Source organism: Dunckerocampus dactyliophorus, chromosome 9 (assembly GCF_027744805.1).
Source record: "Dunckerocampus dactyliophorus isolate RoL2022-P2 chromosome 9, RoL_Ddac_1.1, whole genome shotgun sequence".
Taxonomy (NCBI): domain Eukaryota; kingdom Metazoa; phylum Chordata; class Actinopteri; order Syngnathiformes; family Syngnathidae; genus Dunckerocampus; species Dunckerocampus dactyliophorus.
Window position 1 is genome coordinate 30,094,534 of NC_072827.1, and position 23,496 is coordinate 30,118,029.

The 23,496-nt window shown below is 43.6% G+C and overlaps 1 protein-coding gene across 11 annotated transcripts in view; it reads left to right on the top strand.

The window, feature by feature from the left end:
- Window positions 1–23,496, top strand: part of myo16 (myosin XVI) — a 131,655-nt gene that overhangs the window by 103,049 nt on the left and 5,110 nt on the right. For 10 of the 11 annotated variants that reach the window (XM_054786541.1, XM_054786542.1, XM_054786540.1 and 7 more), the window contains 7 exons: window positions 5,097–5,199; window positions 5,680–5,776; window positions 6,101–6,386; window positions 7,648–7,982; window positions 8,064–9,260; window positions 17,368–17,520; window positions 17,663–17,745. In XM_054786541.1, coding sequence (XP_054642516.1) covers window positions 5,097–5,199; window positions 5,680–5,776; window positions 6,101–6,386; window positions 7,648–7,982; window positions 8,064–9,260; window positions 17,368–17,520; window positions 17,663–17,745 — 2,254 coding nt within the window. Of the gene's footprint in view, window positions 1–5,096; window positions 5,200–5,679; window positions 5,777–6,100; window positions 6,387–7,647; window positions 7,983–8,063; window positions 9,261–17,367; window positions 17,521–17,662; window positions 17,746–20,968; window positions 21,086–23,496 lie in introns of all 11 variants that reach the window. The other variant, XR_008572398.1, reaches the window with a different exon arrangement.

A 23,496-nucleotide genomic window follows, 5' to 3' on the forward strand; every position in this document is an offset into this window, starting at 1 on the left:
TTGCGAGGCATTCTTACAGTTTTACTGAAACTGAAAGTAATGCAGTAACTGATGTACCGTGGATTCAGTTTAGGACAGTTACAGTATTTCCCCATCACCAAACTTGTGGTAATGCATCATTTGAATGTGTTTGTTGTGTTCTGCGTGACAACAATCTGAGCCTTTGTGTGTGCTGCTGTCTGTCCACTGTACTTGATGTAAATGGGACAAAGACACTCGTCCGTGTCATTCATTGTTTGCTGGACTCAGTCCTGACCCAATGGACCTTCCTTACTCCTCCTCCTCTTTGGACGCTATCTCATTGTTTTCACTCTGCTACTTGTATCATCTATTTTTCCATTTGTTACTCGTTTTACAACGTGTCCTGGCCCTTGACTAATCCATACGACAGGCGGCCAATAAGTCAGCCGTTAATGTCGAGTTTCGCTCTGTTCTTGTTAACGCACAAACACACACACCGGGACCACGCCACTTCCCTAAAGTCGTGGAGGCCACATTAAGGGAATTGCATTAGTGTCCCGGCAACAGGAGATTTATGAGAAAATCTATTTTACCATCGCTTTTATTTGCCTTTTATGCTGCTCTCTGTTTTGTGGCCAGATTTATTTTCTGACAGTTGTGTGAGGTCAAACGCTGTCGTACTCTCTTTTTTGTGTGGGCGTCTGCGTTTCTTCACTGCTCACTTCACAGACAACTCTATCACACAGTGAGTGGGTAGTGACAAGTGGGACCTCGTTGCTTTGGCTGGCGTATAAACAGTAGTGACTTTTGTCTTTTACCATCAAGACTTTTTTTCCGAAGTATCGCGTCTTTATTCTCGTCATCTTGTAGTATTTTTCATTGACTTTTGAAATAACACGTTTTTCTCTCCTATATTAGGATTTTTACATTTCAATTAAATTTTTTTTTATAGAATTACAACTTTATTGTGGTACTATTATGACTTTTCTTGCACCATTACAGTGTTTTCTCGTCATAATTTTGTATTATAAAATGATGACTTTAGTTTTCAAGTAACATTACAACTTTCTCCCAGTATTACTTGCTTAACATCATATTTTCTCTTTTAAAATGATGACATTTCTGCAAAACATTGAGACTTGTTTTTCTTGTGCCTCACGACTTCCGTGTTCTATTGTGACTACAGTATATGAATATTATATTATAATATTGCAACCTTTTTCCCATAACATCACAACTTCTTCTTGTAATACTCATTACGACTTTTCAAGGATTCAAGGAAGTGTGTCATACCAGCACACATTTACATGTCAGATGGCATGAAATTTAGAACCAGAGGTCCCAGATTATAATCTAATATAATATAATACAATATCATTTAATGTAATGTAATGTAATATATTTATAATATAATATAATATAATATAATATAATTCATAATTAGGGCAGGTCAATCAATTAAAATATTTAATCACGATTAATCACATTTTGCCATGGTGAGCTCATAATTAATCACAGATGAAAAAAGTAGGGATGTAAATCTCTTTGTGGTAATTCAATACGCAACTACAACAATAACTACATCAAATTTTATGTCAAGGGATATCAATTTTGGGAATATGGCCCATTATTTTATTCAAAAATAATATACAATTACAAATCCCCCAGTTTTTGCATGTTTAATGCGAGCTGTGTTTTGTCCCACTTTGACTGTCCTTGAACGCACCTTCTAACTTTGTCCCACGCTGCTCAGATAAACTACGAACTACTAAACCACTATACTGTATTTTTCCCCTTTTTTAACTTTGACAGCCCTAAATATAATATAATATATTTTGTTACTCTGACTTTACTGTAGTAGTATTGCTACTCTTTTCCCATAATATTTTATTCCCTTCTACTTTGACTTCTAGTACTATTACAACATTTTCTTTATTATTGGCTAGAATCATCACCATTACCATTTTTTGTACCATTATTTTATTTTAATACTCTTGACTAATTCGCTTTTTCTCAAAAAATGTCTTTATTTCAAGTCCAAATCTCTGTTACTCTTTTATTGTTCATTTTTGTCACTTTTTTCTTGTTTTTTCATAATAGTCCAACTTTTTCTAATAATATTGCAACTTTTTTTTCCAGGGAAAGCAGGCATCTCCAGAGATAAGACACCTTTTGATGCTTAACAGCTGCCCCCTAGGTCACAGTGTTGGTACTGCACTGCCTCCCATTTCAAACTCTTATCAAAGGGTGTATTCCGCTACTTGGACTCGACTAAAAGCCCCCTTGGGTCATGTAAAAGCGGGGCAGAGGGGGCTCCCATCGATGGTTTTCTTATCCTTATCGAGAGGGTCATGGGTTTACATAGCTCCTTTGTATTTTATGGACCCTGGGGGTGGGGGTGTGGGGGGTGTACGCTGGACTTGTATTTCCATACAGAGAGGGTGAGCAAGAGTTCAGACGCAAATCAAGCAAACGCACCTCGCGTTCGCTCGCCTCACCACAACTGACGACACGAGTGATTCACATCTGTTTGTTATATTTGATGTGTGACATCATCATCCCTGCTTCCAATAAACGAGAGAAAAAACATTTCATTGGATGAAACACACTGACATAAGCACACAAGTCTCGAGACGCTCCTTTTAATCTTATTATATAGTCAATTATGACTAGACGCTTCCTGGATGATTTATGCTTCAAACAGTTTGGGAAGGCCCTTTTTCTGTTCCAGCATGACCAGTAAGGCACACGTGTAACCTCAAGCCCGTTAAAAACATTTGGGATGAACGAGAAGAGAGGTGCTGAGTCAGCCAGTGTCCTAGGGCCTCACAATTGGGCAAAAATCCCACAAGTACGCACCAAAATCATGTTGAAAGTCTTCCGACAAGAGTGGAAGCCATCATAGCTGCAAAGAACCACAGACTTTTAGACCAAATTTGAGCTTTTTGTACAAATAAAGTAATCCAGTACATTGCAGTAGTTTTAATGAAACTACTACTCGCACTTGCGTATGCTTGTGGGACATGAAATAACACCCCACAGTCACCTTTACACTAATATTACCCAATATAGTAGACATAATAACAGAAAATAAGACATATTAGACAGACATAAAACATAACATAGGCTCATACGTTAGCATTGGGAGAGTTCCAGCGTACTTCCTGCGGTGGCTATTGTCTCACCAATGTAACATTACTGACACCTAGTGACCAGTGTAGAATGCTACATATCATCACAACATCTTTGAACGTGTCTTCTGAATGCCTTATATTTGTATTTTCGTTCATGTAGCCATTTTTATGCTTGAAAATGCTTCATTTAGGCCAAAAATACGTGAAATTAGATTAAATATAGGCCGTAGTCAGCCACGAAACTGAGGTAATTTGTTAATTTATTTTGAAAAACCGTGACAGAGTGAAGCCATGAAGTGGCGAGGGATTACTGTAGTGCTGTAGTTTTTGTCTGTGCTCCTTTCTTATATGGTAATCAGTCATGAACAACGTTGTTATCTGTGGAACCTTTAAAGTCAAAGTTTAAGCCTTGCTCAGCATCTCAATTATTGCTATTTTTGTTTAGTTTTTTTTTTCCTTTTTTGTGTGGTGATGCCACAGAAGGATAAAAGTGTGATGGCAACCATAGAACATGTAAGCGTGTGGTTAGCATGTCTCCGCCCTGGCTGTTCAGAACAAACATGAGCACGCTTCTCACATTTAGCAGTCGTTTTATTGCATTTTCTCCAGGGACAATATTATAAAAAGTCAACTTGGATGTACTTTAGAGTAGTCCGTGTGCAGCTTGTACAGCAGAAGAGATTTACTATCCTCTGAAAATGAGTCCACACACAGCCATTATTGTCTAAGTATCTGGCAACACAAGTGATTACACCTCACAGTGAACATGTCCAAAGTGTCAACATTTAGTGTGAGCACCATTGTTATCTCCTGCGGCCTTAATCCTTAATCCAGCACAGGTTGAGCTGATGGATGTTCGACACCTTGCGCTCCTCCACCTTCCTTCCTTCCGCTCGAGTGTGCCTCACAGGTGCTCAATTGGGTTCAGGTCTGGAAGAGACATACTTGGCCGCTCCCTCACTTTCATGTTCAGCTTCCTCAGCAAGGCACTCGTCATCTTAAAGGTTCGTTTGGCCTCCTTATCACGTTGTAAAACTGCCATGCGGCCCGGTTTGTGCTTCAGAATGTCACAATGCATCTTGGAATTCATGATTCCCTCAGTGAACCGCAGCTCCGCCAGTGCGGGCAGCACTCACGCAGCCCCAGACTAAGAACTGTCTGCGTTATCTTGCTACTTACTCCCTTGTGTTGCCAGATATTTCGACAATAATGGCTGCGTGTTGACTCGTTTTCAGTGGATACTACTTGTAAATCGATGCAAGCTCTACACTGACTACTCTAAAGTATATCCATGTTCCGTTTCTTTGGTATTGTCTCTTGAGAAGATGTATTGTCATAAAAATGTGAGGGATGCACTCACTTTTGTGTGTCTTTACATTTTTATGACAGTTAAAATGAGTTAGTTAAAACATGGAGTGTACAATGAATAAAGTTTTATGGTGGCAACAGTTTGGCTCTGGAACGGATTAATTCAATATCCTACGGGAAAATGGATATTAAATCCAAAAAAAAGTCACCAGTGTCAAGGAACAGATTGTGTCGATTGTGTAGAACAGATTGTAACCCCAACGGGTCATTCTGGTCATTGCTGACTGGAGGGAGTCTCTCCACGGGTCAAAGGTGACAAGGTCAGCACTCGGCAGGTCTTTATCTACATAGATGCCGAGTGGATGGACTGGTAATGCTGGGTTTTGGAATGCTTGCTGATTTATGGGTCTGCATTCCTTTTGGGTGGTGTTGTTATGGAACGCTATCAAAAGCATCTTTGCTTTTAATGTTCTGTCACGGTGGCCACACAACCATGGCACATGATTCAAAAACACACGTCACTTTCCCAGCAGACACACAAACAGTGTCACTCCGACAGGAACAGATGTCGTTTCTGCTGGTCTTTGACCCCTCCTGACCTTTGAACCTATTGTGTCTCTACCAAAAAGGAGCCTCCAATAAAGCCTTCTTCTCCAAGTTCTTGTCCTAAGCACCTGTGATGTGTCGTCTCAGATACAGAGATCTTGTCGTCCCGACGCTGGCAGACAAGAAGAAGCTATCTGCGGGGGAGACGTGTCACTCCGTGCTGCAGCAGACCAAACTCCAGGGATGGCAGGTGTGCGTCTTTTTTCGTCTCTCTCGTCCATAACAAAAGACCAAATAACTCAATCCCCTAACCGCGCCCTCCTCCCCACCCCGCACCTCACTTGTTTGTTGAGGATTCCTCGGAATCTTTGGCAGCACGTTCCAGCTGTCCTGCATCATCAACATTCATCTCACACGCTCACACGTCACCCCTCCATCCTCCTCCTGTGGGCCCTGTCTGCCAGACTGCTGTTGTGTCTGAGCCAGTGACCTTTGAGGGTCACATCAGCTGCAGCCGCACACACACTCCTTCACAATGGCTGGCTTTTTTTTAAAAAGGTGGCTCCTACAAGTGTTGCAATGAATGGAAGGATGTCACTCACCCGCAAACACAGCCAGTGTTTCTAATGCGCACACTCCACACGCTCATCTGTCATTGCACTCCCGTCGTCCTCACGGTGTCAGGCCTTGCAGTGCCACTGTTGGTCACATCACTTGTGCTTACACGTAGGTGGGCAGCAGTAAAGTCTTCCTCAGATACTGGCAGGCGGACCAGCTCAACGACCGCTGCTACCAGCTTCATAAAAAGATCATCACCTGTCAGAAAGGTAATGTAGGAAATGACTCGTGTATGTCTTATGGTATGACTAGTAAAAACAAGCATTCTGACTCGAAATCCTCCGTGTTTGCATGGACTGGCAAAAATGATGTAGTACGCATGCCAAACCAGTAGATGGCAGTGTCATTTGAAACACTGCATATATGAACAACAAAGTTATCATTTTTTTAGTGTGTTGGCCAAAATCTAGCCTTGGTGCTGGAATTCCGATATCAATACATGGCTGGCATGGAAACAGGAGTTCAGAACATTAGGTTCATTGATCGTTTGTTCTCTATTGTCAGATTGTGTCTGCTCTTCTTCTTCTTCTTAGTGGTGCGTGGCTGGCTCGCTAGGCGGCTCGTAGATCGGCGTACGTTGTTGTCGCAGCAGAAAGACGGCGAGTGTGGCGTGCAGCGCTTCCTGCAGGGGGCGGAGGACATGGGCCTGCGCACCTACGACCGCCTGGTCATCCAGAACGCGTCAGACATAGCGCGGGAGAGCGATCGCCTGCGCTGCCATGGCAACAGCGGCTTACAACACGCCTCTCTCAGCAGCAGCCCGCCACTCGGGGAAAGGCCCGACCCGGTAGGCAAGGAGGAGGACCAACCTGTTAAAAGGTAAGGATCTGTCTACATAAATTGTGCCGTAGTGCAAAAAATGCAATGCAATGTTGTGATGCTAATTTACTGTTAAGCATCATCCCACTGACCTCCAATTGTCCTTGTGAACGTAGCATGTGCTGCTGGGGCAGGAGACGCACTCTCACACACACACACACACACGCACACACACACGTGCATGCACACACACACTCACGCACATAGATAACTAGGTGCGGTGTCATAACAATAATTGTACTGATACACTCGGCCAAATCCATCCAATTTCTTACCATGAATATTTGCTCCCTCATCACTTACGCACATCAACTACCCACTGGACACACCCACTCCCGCTACGACCCCTTCCACCCCCCACTCCCTGCCTGCAATCATAGGACGGACAGATGGCTGACTCAGATTAGCGTAGGAAATATCAAACTGGATATGATCAAATTACTGCAGGGAGATTAGCATGGAAAGCTTAATCACTTTGGTCTTTATCCTTCAATTGGCCTCCTTAGCTCGTATTTGTGGCTTGACAGTTGATGTGTGACTGTAATGCTGCGCACATGATATAAATTGCAGTTAAATCTGTTCAATACAGTTAATTTAATATTATTATTAATTATTACCTATTATTATGGGAGGGATATATATATGTATATATATATCATTTAAATGTACATAAGCCAAACTGTCACCTGTTTTTACAAAGGTAAAAATTGTTTGCTTTTTTTGCTAAAAGATAAAAGACAGAAAATAAAAAAGAAATAACTATGAATTAAAAACCATTAAAAATGCTGATTATTAGAAATGAATAATAGTAAATACATCTGTGTACATTTGTGCCAAAATATTATATTTTCTTCCTCAGGCCGTATTAGGTAATAAATACTAAATTATAATCAATAATTACGGCTGTACAGTATTTTGAGGTAAAGCGATATTTTTTGTTATGTTATATTGTGAAATCTGCGGCACCCATCTGAAGAATTTTGGTAACTTCTAGTATCATCTATATAAATCAACTTTGATTGATTGATCTAGAACTCTGAACTACGACTTTCAAACATTGACTATGCTTTTATTGAGAACATGAAGCATTTTGGTGAAAATATAAAAAATAATGAAATGCTTTAACCACCTTCCTATGTCATTTCTAGCTAAAAAATATCCATTAAGCAAATAAAATAATAAAAATCTATGAATAATTTTGGTCTTATTTCCCTGGTGCGATAAATTGTGGTGGTCCACAACCATCTTTGATCTCTCGTAGGGGTTTGGAAAAAGCTATCAACGGGGGAAGCCGGGTCATCCGCCACTTTCGATCAAGTTCGGTACCTGTCCCCCTCGCCCTGGACAACACCATTCCGGTCATCAAACCGCCGCTGCAGCAAGTGGCGGACAGCACCAGCGAGGGCGCTGCTTCCTCTCCACGTAAGCAACCTCCCCCGAAGCCAAAGAGGGACCCCAACACCCGCCTGAGTGCATCGTACGAGGCAGTTAGTGCAGGGCTGGTGATGGCGGCTAAAGAGAGCCCCACTCCGGAAGGCTACGCTTCACCAGCTGAGAGCCCCCCGAAGTCCCAGCTGTCCCCTACAGACCCTGCAGGTACAGCCGCTTGCTTTTAGAAGACAGCACATATGGTTAGATGGAGTGCTGATGACATTGTTACTTTCTCTGCTTCCTCAGGGTTATCCAAACCCCGCCCCCACAGCGACGACTACACCACCATGAGGAAGGTGCCCCCGCCCAAGCCCAAGCGCAGCCCCAACACAAAGCTGACAGGCTCGTATGAGGAGATAAACGCCGCCACGCCCCTCCTCCAACAGCTGCGTCCTGCTGATGTCAAGATGGCACTGCTGTCGCGAGCTGGAGGCCTCATGCAGAAGGCAGCCTCCCTGGATGCTCCTCAGGGCTTAGGGCTGAGGCTCTACCAGGGCCACGATGAGGAGGACGTCTATATCGAGATGCTGGGCTCTCGGAGCCTCCAGGAGCCGCCCGACAGCCCGGAGGAGGCGGAGTCAGAAGCAGTGTACGAGGAGATGACGTTCTTTCCTCCTGATGATGCTGCGCCGCCAGCCTCTGCAACCAAGGCGGCGAGACTGGAGGCTCTCAGCTTGGGCCTCCTGACAAGCAACACGTGTCCTCCTCAGAGTGGGGAGAGCAAGCGCGTGTCCGCGGGGGCGACGGCAGCATTCGAAGTCGCTCACCCTCAGACGGCATCCAGGAGCCAGTTTGGAAAAGATTGTGACATCCCAGCCCCCTTTCCCAACTTGCTCCCGCACCGACCGCCTCTATTGGTGTTTCCGCCCTCCCCCGTCACCTGCTCCCCTGCGTCCGATGAGTCCCCCCTCACTCCTCTGGAGGTGAAGAAGCTGCCGGTGTTTGAGACCAACCTGAACTATTCCGCCACTCCAGACAGCCCGCTGTCGCCTCAGTATGTGCGCCAGCGGGCTGACTCATCCCCGAGCCTCACTGTCCTCATGCCAGAGAAGAAGAGCACACCTCCTCTCACGCCTCCACTTCCTCTTTCTACCACCAACATCCCACCTCCTCCATACAGACCACCATCCCACTTCCCTTTTCCGCCTGAAGCCAGCTTTCTGGCTCTGACCCGGACCGGTTCTGTCACCGGGACTCAGTCGGACTCCTCCAAGGCACAAAGACCCAATGTGGAGCCACTGGGGAAGCCGCCCCCTTACTCCCCGGGGAAGATGTCCCGTCCTGAGCCCCGTAGAGCGCATTCCTGCTCCTCCTCTCCACTGCTGTTCAACCCAGCCAATGGCAGACCCCTGACCAGCCCCCTGGATGAGCTCAACACCTTGTTCAGCACCGGGCGCAGCTTGCTGAGGAAGTCCTCCACGGGACGCAAGATGCGAGATGGAGGTCTGTCACAAACATTTATACTTATCTGGAACATCTTAGGTCAAACACAATCCTGCAATTTGATTTCCCAACAGTTTCTCCCATAGGAAAGAATTGAAATAGAAAAATCTGTTCCAGGTGGAGGTTTTTCCCTTCCTGAAAACCCAGTACTTCAAAAGCAACTCTTTGAGCGTATCTTTTTCTCACATAAACTCTAGGGACACACATTACTGTTCGTTAGCAGTGTCATGAGATCTCGTGAGATTAAAACGTGAGGTTATTTCTTGTTTGTTTAGAGAAAAGTTGTCTCGCGAGAGCAGGGCAGCCAAAAGCCAATCAGACTGAACTATAGCATGGCTCCTGTGAAAGTTTTCCTCGCATCACTCGTTACCTCGGGTGCTTGTTCAACAGCTGTGTTAAGGTTTAGCCAGAAGCTGTAGTAATTCTACACTTAATCAAACTTAAGATTTGTCAGGTCAAAACACGATCGCAGCATAAGACTTCAATACGTGATACGGTATTAGCATCTATTACTTCCTGATTCAGCACTCTAAGCATCATGGGAACTGTGGTTCTCTTAGCATAAACCCTAGGGGTACGCCAATTGTAATAGGGGATACTTGATTAAAAATTAAAAACAATTACGAGTGCACCTGAACGCCTCACAGCGAATTTGTGTTCCAAACTGTGAGTCACTGAGTGGGGATTCCCCCGAAAATGAGGCTTTATCGTTGGTTGTATGTACTGTATTTTTGTACTTTGGATACTGCTTTATTGTGATTGTTAAACATTCCCCTTCAGTTTGGTATTAAATGAATATGCAGACTTACACCTTAGCCACCATTTGTGGCCAAAAAATTAGGGCTGTCAAAAATAGCGCGTTAACGGCAGTAACTAATATATTTCATTATTTATGTTACATTTTTTTGCGTAATTAACGCATACTCATTGGAATACATCACATAGTACAATTCACAGTTCTACATGTCCAAAAAGGAGTAGGAAAAAGCAAAGCTTATGTACCCCCCCCCCACATCAGTTGGAATACATTTGTTCACTTCCTGTACTCCAAATGTACTCTTTGCTAGTTTAAAATGCATAGGAAAATGGTAAGCTAATATGGTAATATGATGATGTTATATAAGGTAACCGAGTGTGACAGGCTGATTAATCATGATTAATTCATTTGCAACCCGTGATTAATTTGATTTAAAAAAAAAACATTCAATTAAATATGTTCAATATTTCAAGTTACGTAAGATAAAAACGGTATATGTGTTTCAAGTGTGCAGGAGGAGGGGGTACATGGCTTCAGGTCAAATGCCAGAAGGGGTACACCACTGTGAGCAGTTTGGGAACCACTGGCATAAACAAGCCTAATCTACTGCAATCTGTTCTCGGGGACCCAATATCATGTATCTTCTAGTCTTATGATCTTAGTGTATCATGACACCCCTGCTGTTCATCACTTTTACATAATCGGGGACCGCTTGAGTCTGCTGCACAGTCCACTCCGAGTTCAACCTGTTGGTCACCGGTGCATTAGTGCGGACTGAGGAGACAAGTCAGCCTCTGCTTTCTTGTAACCTTTCCCCTTTCCTCTTTCATTGAGCCCACTCCAGGTGTGTGTCTTTGTATCCGTTGTGTGTTGTATTTACTGTGACAAGTCCATGATCAAAGTCTTGGCCCGCTCTGTGCCATTTGATTTATTGGGCGCTGGATGATTACCTCCTGCATTGCAGTGTGGAGCAATCGGTAAGTAATAATCAAGCGTACTGTAGGTTTGTGTGGTGGGGAGGTGTTCGAAAGCAGGGAACCTTCCACTTTTCTATATTTAGAGGCGTTCTCAGTGTTCTCACTAACCAGCCTCTTTGGCGCATTCCAGCAAGAGCATTTGTTAGTGTCCCCAGCTGCATCATCCTTTGGCTCCAACTGCAGCTGTACTGTATTATAACATGCTAGCTAATGAGCGGGGCAGCTTGTCTCACCAAGCAGCCTTATTTAAGGGATATACAATGTACTATAAAGTGCTGCACGGATGCTGTGATGCACAGGCTGACCTTTTCCGAAAGCAGGACAAAACTTATTTTCCCAGGCGTAGTCATTGTCACAACGTGTTCCTCCCGGATTCGTCACGCCCCACCTAAAACATCACCACCCCCATCCTAGAGGAAAACAAACAAGATCCATGCAACGCAGCAGATAATGAGTAACAGCCATTGCTGACCTTGTTGTCTACGCTGGCAGCTGGAGCACATGTCGTCGTGCTGCTGCTGTGCATGTGCAGGAGGCGGTATATTATTTAGAGTGATTTGCGACTATCTCCATGCCCAGCGAAGCCGCACGGACCATCCCTTTTGGTCTTATCAACATAGCACTTTGCAGTGTTTGGGCGTCATTTTTTTTTTTTTCTTGGGAAGCACATGCTGTTGCCAGGAGTGTTCTTGGAAAGGCGTGTTCCAGTATAATGACATGGAAAGAGACTATTTACTGAAACACTGCTTATTTGAACAAGGGCAGGATTTACAATAAAAGCCGGTACATTGGAGCAAACAGTCCATAAACCAGAAGGATTATTATTATTATGTCAAATCCCAGAAAGGACAGGACTTTTTGGACGATATATAAAGGTGGTCCTCAAATTACCTACAAGTTCAGTTTCTACGACAATCAATCAAATTTGAATGTAAGTCGGAATCCGTACCTAAATGAACACGTAAGTTACTCACTCTGCACACAGAACACACGACGGACATAAAATACAGCAATAAAAACACAGAATACGAGAATTAAAATAAGGTGACCCGCCCATGTTCTTATTGGGACGGGGATGTCGAAGAGGTATTAGAAGCAGAAGCATTGCCTCTGGTTTTTCAGCCATTCCTATCTCAATAATAAGACTACTACGCTGCTGAGTTATTATTGTTGCTTTGGCAGGAGCAGATCCTTTAACATCATCAAGGATACTGTAGAGACCAAGCAGTTCCGTGTAGTGTTAAAGAGTTTTACGATTTCCCGTTGTCTGTGAGGCCGTGAATGTGACTCAGGCTCAGTCCTGACTGTGTGTTTGGGTAGGTGCGGGCTGAGGAGGACGGCTGCATGCAAAGACGACAGTTGAGTTTGCTGATGTTGTTTTGGCGTGGTTTCAGCCGACAGTAGCCTGATTTGTTTTTGCAGTAACGACAGGTCGACTTTACAATGCGATCCTAATCATTAATGATGGTCACGACAGTCGAGTGTTGAGACCAAAATTGCGGCCAATATTGGCGGGCGTTTCTCTTCTTTCCAAGTTTTATATGATGTTCATTTTCACTTCCATGGTGATGGCTTTCCTTTTCTTTTAGCGCACTGCCACCAGGAGAGCCCGCACACATGGTGTATTTTGGTGTAACTACTTCTCGAGCGAGTCTTGTGTTTACGGACCAAAAAGGTTTTTAATTACACCACCTGCATTAAATTTTACATTGTTTTTAGTTTAGTTGGCATGGCTCTTCCCTTAATAGCTTTGAATAAAGCATTACCATGATAAGTGTCCTTCTTAGACTGCCATGACAAATGGTGTCAGAAGTGGGATTTGTGGCATTACTGTAATGGTCATTATTTTCCTTATTTATGTGTTTATGCCTTTCTAATGTATGTATTCAGACCATTTTTGGGGGGTAGACGGTAGAGGGTAAACCCAATCTGTCCATTTTCAATGAAGTTGCATTGACCCATAACCCATGCATGTCAGGTTTTTATCCCAAGTGGCCTGACTCGAGGATGTTTCAATCCAGACCTTTCTTAGTTGAAAAAATAACAAGACAAACGGTGCCTCAAGTGCCTCACTTGTCTCTGGTTTCAATCGACCAGGGGTCACGCCAGAGATAGTGGATCCCACTTCTGACACCATTTTCACACTAGTAACATCAACCCAGATTCAAATCTGTTTCTACTGGGTTGAAACACCTGTATGCTGGCATGGTAGACACATCACATACACAACCTTGGTGACCTGTTTGTGTTGGGTCAAGGTCACAACCTTGGTGACCTGTTTGTGTTGGGTCACCTGTGACAACAGCGAACGCCACAAATGGTGGATCCCACTTCTGACTTCATTTGTAATGTAAGTCTCAGGAGGAACCTTAATCAGGCCTCGGTGAATTGGGTAGAAACTAGGGATGCTCCGATCACGGTTTTATGCTGCATATTCCGATACCGATCATCCATGAGTGAAATCGGCAGATACCGATCACATAGATTAAGTGTACATTTTTTAATTTACTATTGGCTATATGACATGAAAAAGGGAACCATAAAATACACACTTGCTCTTTCAAGAGAACATATATCACTGGTGGAACTTACCGAGGATGAGACGCCTTCTTTAAGGAGACTTTGGATGTGAGATCGAGTACGTTGGTGGAGCTCTAGCAGGACTTCCAGTAGCATGTAGGTGGGTTCCAAGCGAGAAAGCAGCCGGCGAACCCGGTGTCTTCCACCGCTGCTAAAGGATGGTCATCTCGTCCGATGAATTAGATTATGTCACACACACACAGGCGAATGCCCAGCATTGGCTACATTAGCTGCCGTGTGACTGATGATCACATCGTGAGCCTCTAGAACTCACCATACTCCAGCAAGTGTTTGTTCTTTGAATGCCTTATTAAATGAAAGCATTTTAATGTGCGACCCCTGTGAGATATTTTTGTGGCATGTTTTGCAGGGTGCAACATTTTTATCACTCTCACAAACGACAGGTAAATCCCACACGGCAGACGTGATTGCTTTGGGTTTGGCTCGCCTGCGCAGTGTGAAGGAAAGGGAAGTGGGTGGGAGACGCTCGCTACAGTGCTGCAGGCTTTTGTGATCGGCATTGAAAGGCATTTATCAGCATATCCGATCACGTGCTTTATCATGGAAATCGGCGGATTTTGATCGATTGCCTATCAATCGGAGCATCCTTGGTTGAAACACCTGTATGGTGGCCACAACAGTAAAGAGCTAGACTTCTTAGCAAGGTAGTCTCATGTACCCAACCTGTACGTCGTCAGGGTGTAAAATGTTTCAAGAATGTGAATTTGCAAAAGACATACTGTTGTTTGTGTAAGAGGTAAAAAGTGTCCTCTCATGCTGTTTTCATCCGAGTGGCTGTTTCCTCCAGGAGTATTAATTGTGGGAAGGTTAATAATACATGAGCAGCGGAATGATGAGGATGCCTATCAAATATTTAACAGCTCACTCATGTTCTACAGAAGCCAGTGTCACAGGCCAAAAGTGGCACACCGGGAGATCCTCGACGGTTATCTAAGAGGCTGCCTTCAATAGAAAGTGCGAGCCGTTGTTGTCGTCAAGAGGCTATATGTTTACTCGCTCGTGTTGCTATAACTGTTAGGAGTTCAGAGGGGGCAGAGAGGCTGAAGGCCTTATAAGAGGTGGAATGAGAGCGCTGACACATGACGTTAAGATTCCTGGCTTTTAGCACGCGCTCCTACGCAGGCACCGAACGGCACAGCAGTGGCGTGATGGAAAGTGATGGAGTTTGTGACAGGGGATCCTGTGGGGGGGATCACAACCTTGCTGTTATTTTGAGTAGGCGCAGAAAAGCGGCACCACTTAGATCTGAGAGCACAGGGATACCAACAGGATTAACAGGATGGTCTACTTCCGTTCCCTCGGTTGGGTGGGATACCTGACGCTGGGGGGCGGAGCCGGAGGTTACGGTCGCTATCCTAGACATGTCTGTGAAGAGCAGCTGCCTTCCTACCCCTCCTTGCTCCCCCTTCCCCTCATACTCAGGGAATGAGCAAACTACCGGAATGCCAGTGGTAGAGGGCAGGTGGTCTTGGTAGGCTTCAGGAAATCACTGTCATAAGACTCCACGTCTCCACTCCCCTCTTCCTGGCATTGTGGATGCCGAGAATCGAACAACAGTTATTGGTCATTGTCATTGTAACTGTCCTGTGACTCATCTCTTCTGGCATAAACAACTGCCCTTGTTTTTCTACCTGTGTCGCCCACAAGCATGCGGTGACCCACTGGGAACACTAACAGAGGGTGGTGGGCTTATATTTAGGCATGCTGCTACCATGGCTGGGATGGATGGATGCAAGGGGGGGTGGGGTTACGGAGAAGCTCATTCTCAGTATGGGATGGCAGCTGACGACTTCGCACTCACACTGGTGTGCTCTTGTGAAGTCGTAGACAATTACTCATTGAGTGTGAAAGCATGTGAGCCCCGAGAAGAGGTCATATGGAGTCACCTTCCTGCAGGCCAGACGCAGCTGATTGAATACTAAGTACGACGTAGGACAATAACAAAAACAAGAATGAGGCAGGCCAGACCATCCTAAATTGGATCAGCACTTTCATGCATTTATTCATTGAACAATGAGAGAAAACACGTAAAAATGCATTGTTTACAGGAACAAAACTGGATCCACGTTTACCTTTTTTCTGCATAGTACCTACTCCGCGTGACACAAGTCGCAAGAACAGACCACACACCTTGCAATCAACCTGCCTTGGGCAGCGAGTGACGTTTGGCTGTTTTTTCCATCGGAGTTAAACAGCTGCTTGCTGCTTGTTGATGTCCAGGTAGAAGCTGTAATCATTTTTCATGTGATCAAATTTTACTTAAGATTTGTCAGATCAACCAACGTAGATGTTCGGATTTGTCTGCACCCGTAATCACAGAGCGCCAACTTTCAAGTACCGCCGATCACCGGTTCCGTTTCATAACACACCTCATACATGGAAGAGATCCGTGTTGACAATTTAGCGACTTGGTTGGTACATTTAGCGAGTCAGGGTGCACGTATGATAAGTGTTTCTTGCGTCGTATTTATTTGATAATTAAATACAAGCCATGAAAAACGGTAAAGAATCTGCCGAGTAGGCAAGCGGAAGTGAACTCAATCTCCTTAACGGCGTGCAATGAATGTCTGAAAGCTGTAAAAAAAAAAAAACCTCCATAATGCAACCCACCCCCTGACCAACAAAGCCAAGAAAGTAGAGTTTGGGGGCAATCCTCCCTCGCCTTGCTGCGCCACGCCTTCCTGGCAAAACATGCATGGGTGTCCAAAGTGTGGCACCAGGGCCATCTATGGAACGTGGATCATTGCAGAAGTAAACAAAAACCCAGCAAAAGTGGAAAAATAGAGCTCATATGTTGATGCTAGGAACTAATAAAAAGGCGAAGATTTGTCTTTAAATGTATATGTATGTATGTATATGTACTTATGTACTTATATGTTCTTTTTTCATTATCATTTTTTTCAATCAAAGGACAGCTGGACAGCCCTGACGTAAATAGACAAAGACAAGTAGATAAGAGAAAAACAGTGAGCTGTATTCTTATTTATTATTATTATTATTATTATTATACAGTATCTTATCGTAACAGTGGTTTATTTGGTCTAAAACATTTTGACAATATCTTTGAGCATCAATTTGTCAGACAATAAACATTTCAAAACGCACCTACATTGTCTTGTGACTCGGTTAAATAATACAAGTTTGTTTGTCCAGTCCTATTTTTTCATTGTACTTTTCTTAAAAATCATGTTCAAACCTCATCTAGTCTTGTTTTCGTGAACCCAGTCTCCTGCATCGTCTCGCCTCGTGAGTTGGGTGTCTCGTGACCCCCCTAATAAATACGCATGCTGGTGGTAGCTTGTGCCTTAGCTCTGGGTGCTGTAGCATTATATACTGCATTGGCTCCACTTTGCCCTCAGTCTCCTCTTGAATAAAATCCAAAATGACTATAATAAACTTAGCTTACCCTGTCGCTGTGCCTTCAGATCTGGATGCTTCAGTGTTATACTCCATAGTCTCCACTTGGCTGAAGTGCTCCTTCTTCTTTGTGCTCTCAGTGTCATCTTGGATAAAATGTGACACATGCTAACATAAGTTTACCCTGTTGCTGTGCCTTGGCTCTGGACACTTCAGTATTGTACTCCACAGTCTCCACCTTGCTGCAGCGCCCCCAGTCACTTCTTGGCCTCTTTACTGTGTAAATACGCCATTGTTGTCTTGTTGTTTGTTAGCGTGCCGTGTTAAGATGATTGATGCGTTCAATGTGCCGTGGTTTTAGCAGTTTCCAACGATACTGTTTTAAAATAATACAATCTTTACTTGTTCTTCCCAGGGTTCAACTCCAACATCAATTTACCTGGCCGGGAAGAGTGCGGCTCAGCCCCGTCCTCGCCGTCGCTGCAGCTCCAGGACAAGAACGCCAACAATCACTCGGTTCACTCCTCGAGCCCCGCCCCTATTGAGAACGGCAACCAGATCACCAACGGTAGGTGTCGAGTTTTGGATTTACGACAAGAGTTCCCTTTTGTCGTTACGTCACTTTGTGTGATGTAATCTGATGCGGTGCGCATTTACATTTAATACATGGAAATGAAATGAAATGAAATGTCAGTTGATTGTTTGTTCAGGGTCACTGGAGGACGAGGTGCACGTCAAATCAAACATGTCCAGCTCCTCTCTGCACAGGCACATGGACAGTCACCACACACAGGTAACACTCACATGTGCATTGTGTGCTGTATCGTAACAATGCAGTCATCCTTCTGCTAAATTGAAAATCACACCAGTGGCAACTGAAGTGGTTGCTCGTGACCCTTTTCAACCTCATTCAGACAGCAATTCATACAATAAGTTAACCACTACTATATATTGGGTTTATAAGTGGATGGTTTCCCAACTGCAGTGCATTAACATGCACAAACCACAGCAACAACACAATAAATAGAAGCCAAATCCGTGACAAAATGGCAATCGCAGCGGTACCTCGTTTTTTTCTACGTTACGACGTTATGTTATTGATACGCTGCGTGACTCCAGCTGTGTTCATAACCTCTTTTTATTACAAAACACGCCTGTTAGCCTGCTGTCAACTCCCACCCGGACGTCCTTGTCCCCCAGCTCTGTCGCCATCATCAGCGGTTGACTCTGTAGTTCTTTGATAACTCACACAGTTGCACCTCAAGTCTTTTATTGTATCGAGTGCATCTGCGTAATAACCCGCCATGGGGCCAAATACAGTGCCACCACTTTGATGAAGAAGGTGAGAAACACTATTGAGTTCGTCGCTGTCTTTGCTAACAAAAGCCTTCAATGAAGGTAAAACTAATGTTAAATGCTAATGTACCATTTCATCATTTCAGTGATTTTGCATTGTTTTCTGCATGTAAAACTAACGATTCTCTCTAAAATATGTTTTGTGTGAATATTCTAGGGTGTCTGGAATGGATTAATTGGATTTACATTACTTTTGTAGGGAAAATGTATTTGGTTTTTGTGCGTTTTGGTTTTTGACAAACCCTTTGGAACGCATTAGTGACGAAAACCGAGGTGCCGCTGGAGTTTATTTCAAACATGTTTAACAAAGCTGCATTGAAGAACATCACATGTTACACATGTGAGCGGTTAGTCAGTTTTCTACTTCTTTTTTACCCCAAAACACGATGTTTTGTCATAATTTCATTACATTTGTGTTAGGGAGTTAGGACCAGGGCAAAGTTAGATGCATTTAGAAATTAAATTTAGCATTTTGATGGAAATTCCAAGCCCGCCAAAAAATGTCAGTACTTTACTAGTTTCAGTGTATTTATTTTGTAGAAATTCCTACTAAATGTTGCTTTATTTCACCAGACCACATTAAATCTATGATTCTTGCACATGCGCCCTGACACACATCTAGCACATTTTAAGCTGATTTATTTATTGGGCATTTGCTTCCATTAGGAGTGGACAGGAAAGTGTCCTCCTCAGGGGGCAAAACGCATGACACGCAAGTTTTGCTGCCTCCACACACTCGTGTTTGGTTACAGGCTTGAATTCAAAGCCTGGCTCTCACACACACACACACACACACACACACACACACACACACACACACGTGGGGGCTGATAGCATGATATATAACTACGCGTGAAAGGGTATTGGATGAAAGAAGCGTTTGAAAAGTGAGACCGGCCGCAGACTGATAAATAGACGTATATGATAGAAAGTCTTAATAATTAAAAGCTAAAGCTATATGGGCTTGTTCAGCTCACATGACCGGCACATGCACTTCTGTGACTTTTATTAGCTTGCCAAAGTGCAGACAAGGCACGGTATTCTGCTTTGTCTGCTTTTCACTCTTTTACACTCACAAATAAGCACCAAAACACTTGAGGTTCAGCCTTGGGATGCTCCGATCAGGGTTTCATCCTTGAGTGAAATCGACCGATACCGATCACATGGAGTAATTATTCATTTTCCTTTTAATATATAATAAGTAGGGATGTCAGACGATTCCAATATCAACCGATATGTCGAACATCACATATCTCCTGTCGTGGAAGGACTCGACGAGACAGAACTGGACTTATTACCTTTAGCTTCTTAGTACCTCTGTCATTACTGTGCTTGCCAAAGAGTTACTTCTCCCTCACCGACTCGTGAGCAGCACAGTATTAACTACATGCCGCAGCAACATCAGCAATGCTGCAAATGTGCGGTGCTTTTGTGTTTGTGCTTAAAGGGCTATATAGGCTTTCAATATATGCCAATACTGGTCCGATAATATCGGTGGGCCAATATTATCGGACATCGCTAATGATAAGTGCTATTGGCAGGGGGTGCTGTATAAGGGGGATAAGTCAGGACAATTCCAAGGTCCCCTAGCTGCAAGGCAGCCCAAAAAATAGGTAATTACTAAGAAAAAAATTAATTAGTTAATGAAAAAAGGGGGGCCCATAATTCCGAGCTGCACCCCTGCTATTGGCTACATGATATGGAAAAAGGAACCATACAATCACCTTAATTTAGACAAAAAAAAAATTGACTTATTTTTTCAATAGAACATATATCACTCGTGAAACTTACACAGGACGAGACGCCTTCTTGAAGGAGACTTTGGATGTGAGATCGAGTACGTTGGTGGAGCTCTTGGAGGACTTCCAGTAGCACTTGGGTTCCAAGTGAGAGAGCACTCGGCGAACCGCTGACGATTTTTCCGGTTATTTGCTTAGCCTGACTGACTGTCACGCACATACGGGCGAGGGCTGTCCAGCGTTTTGGCTGCGTTAGCTGCCGTTTGACTGATGATCACACCGTGAGCCTCGAAAACTCACCACTCTGTTAAAGTAAAGCTTTGTGATATTTTTCATGGCACGTGTTGGCAGGTAATTCCGCACGGCAGACATGTTTGTTTTTGCTGTGGCATGCCTGCGCAGTGTGAAGGAAAGTGGGCGAGGACGCTACCCAAGGCCTTAGTTAGGGCAAGACAGGCAGGGATCGCTACAGGCTACAGTGGTGATCGCCGTCGAAAGGCATTCATCGGCATGTGCCGGTCACAGGCTTTTTCACGGAAATCGGCCGATGCTGATCGGCGGCCGATCGATCGGAGCATCCCTGGTTGACCGTGTCGCTTCTTTGACTACTTTTGACAGGACATAGCCCCGTTGATAAGGTCAAAGCTCAAGGTCACATGTTCAACACACAAAAATAAAAGACATCTGATTGTTGATGGCAAAGGTCACTGGTCAAAGTCAAAGAAATCAGTGTGCAACAAACGGCATCACGTCATACTTGATGTGCCCTTTCCCGATCTATAATCATTTTGTCAATATGTGCTCATGTGATGACGCAATAACCACATCAGCATTTTGTAGCGTTAGCTAGTAACTGACGTGGCAGCGTGCTTTGTCGTGACTCATACTTAAATATCTCTCACCGCCTGCTTTATCTTCCAGAGGGCCCATCTCAACTTTTCTCCATTCGGAGCTGGGGCCGCCCTCTAAGCGGCGAGGGCGGTGGGGGGAGAGGGGTAGGGGCTTGCTGGAAGCCCCAGGTCCACATGTAGGGATGTGGTGAGTGTATGGTCCTCCATCCCGGATAGCATTCTGTCCTAGTGCTTCCATAGAATCCATTGTGCCAGTGTGAGATCCCATAAGCCATCTACAGTGTTTGGATCATTGTTTCGTGGGAAACTCTTCTGGAAACAGATTATTGGTACTAAATATCTGATTCCAGAACCAGTCAGACTCCTCGCTTGTCCACATCCCACATTTTCACCTTCCTTTTAGATGAGTTTGTTATTTTTTTTTGGTTGTGTTTATGTTTGTAGTTGATGCTCTGCAGCGCATGTGTCGATTTGTGGAAAGTCATCCTCAAATATTCATTCAGTTAATATTCATTCAGTTAATATTCCTTGCAAAAGGTTTTTGGAAGATTTCAGAATGTCTTTCAGCTTGACACGGCCGACCCCGATTAACGTCTCATTCGTGGTCATAGTTGACTGTACGAAGCACAGATAGTTGGTAGTTTTGCTTCAGTCCAAGGAGTTCAGTGAAGATCCAAGAGCTGCAGATTTGAGGTTGGTAGTTTGGAGACATTATAAACAATTCCACAGCCTATTGGCCAAGGTTGTCCAAAGCTTTTCCACACACCGCAAAACGAAAGAATGCAAGCGCTTTGATATTTTGTAACGCAACACGTGTAGATATGCTAAGAAGTTTTGTGTTTCCAGACAAAACTGCATCTCAGCTTTGTGATCAAGGTGAAAAAGCCTATTATTAGTATGAACTTGGGTCTCTGCTCTTGTTTTCCCATTTTTGCTGCTGTTTTGTTTTATTTTCCAAATTTTCCAACTGTCTTCTCAAATAATCTTTGTAATTTTTTTCTCTTCTTTCTTTTATTTTTTCCCCATTTTGACTTAATTCTCTAAAGTTACAGCTGCTTTTTTCATTCTTGCTGTTTTTTCTATTTCAACTTTCTTCTTGCGAATTTTGGTCTTGTAACTTTGACTTTATTCCCATAATATTTAGACTTTATCTTTGTAACATCATAAGCTTTTCCACAACATCATTTTCCATAAATTACAACTTTATTTGTTGTTTTTCATAATATTATGATTTTTAAAAAATACAATTTTTCTTTAATATTTGAACTGTGTGCTACTAAAATGATGTTATTTTTTCCTCATAATAGCACCTTATTCTTGTGGAATTACAACTTTTCCTCATGAGATTACAACTTTTTTCTTTTAATATTTTAATGGTATTTATTTGAGTGTTTTGTTTTATTTTTATTTATATTTATATATATATTTTATTATATTTTTTTAGAATGCCGTGGGCCAATAAAAAAAACAGCCACGGGTAGCAAACGACCCCCAGGCCGCATTTTGGACACCGCTGGAATAGGCAGTCAAAAAGATTAAAAAATTGGAGAAGGCAAAAACATGTGAAAAAAAAGCATCACCTCAAAGTATGCTATGTTCTCGGATCACGAGCGATCCAAGTAGCTGTGAGCGCAGTCGTAATATGTAAAACAACATCTACTGTTTGAGTAGCGGGCGTGTTTATTGTTTGGATATTTGAGTCCCTGTCCTTTGTATGATATGGACTGCCTGTTTAATGGCAGCTGTGTTTGATATTCCATCTCGGATCCCTCTGCGGGGAAGAAGGCAAATTCCTCAAAAGTCTTGGTTTTCCAAATGTGGAGTGGAACAACTTGACCAGACTGAGCTCTGCCCTCACTTTTTGGGGTTAAACTGGGACACAAACTTTGAGGCATGTCAGTTTTATCGACCGACATCAGAGGACAAACGCTCTTTTTCTCTCTAGCTTACGTGCTGGGAGTGAAGTTGTTTGACTTTGTGCGTATTTATTGGAGTTTATCTGAGCATGTGCATTTATCTGTGATACACAAATGCTGACTTAACAAAATAGTTTACACACAGAAACTTGCATAAAGCTACTCAAATAAATTCTTCTTTTCATCCTTGCATACAGTATAGTCATAAATAAAGGCGGGAATTAAAACAGAAGCCATTTGTTGATGCTGGTCAAAGATGGTGTCCATGCCAGGAGAGCTCTGCTGCTTTTAAGGACCTGCTTAACAAAACGCAAGTCAAAGATTCCCTATATGACATGAGCGCTCGGCTGTATTTAAGAATGGGTTACAAAAATGTCAGTTAGTCCCTCCCAAGTCTTGAGCTGAAGTCAAGGGAGAGGGAGCCATTCCTGGGCCGGATTTGGCCCACGGGCCACCAGTTGCATACTTTGTCTGGGAGCATTTTCCATTCGACCGTCTCCTTTTGCAGTGCTATGAATCATCCCAGCTCTGTCCTGTTTCTGGAATTACTGACTGGAATTACTGCAGGAATCCTCGTCTGATTGATTTACCTGCATCTCGACGCGCAGATGACTGATGTTCTCAGCGCAAGTGACTCTAGAGATCCTCCCCGCTGAACGACCCCTACTGTAAAACACGTGAT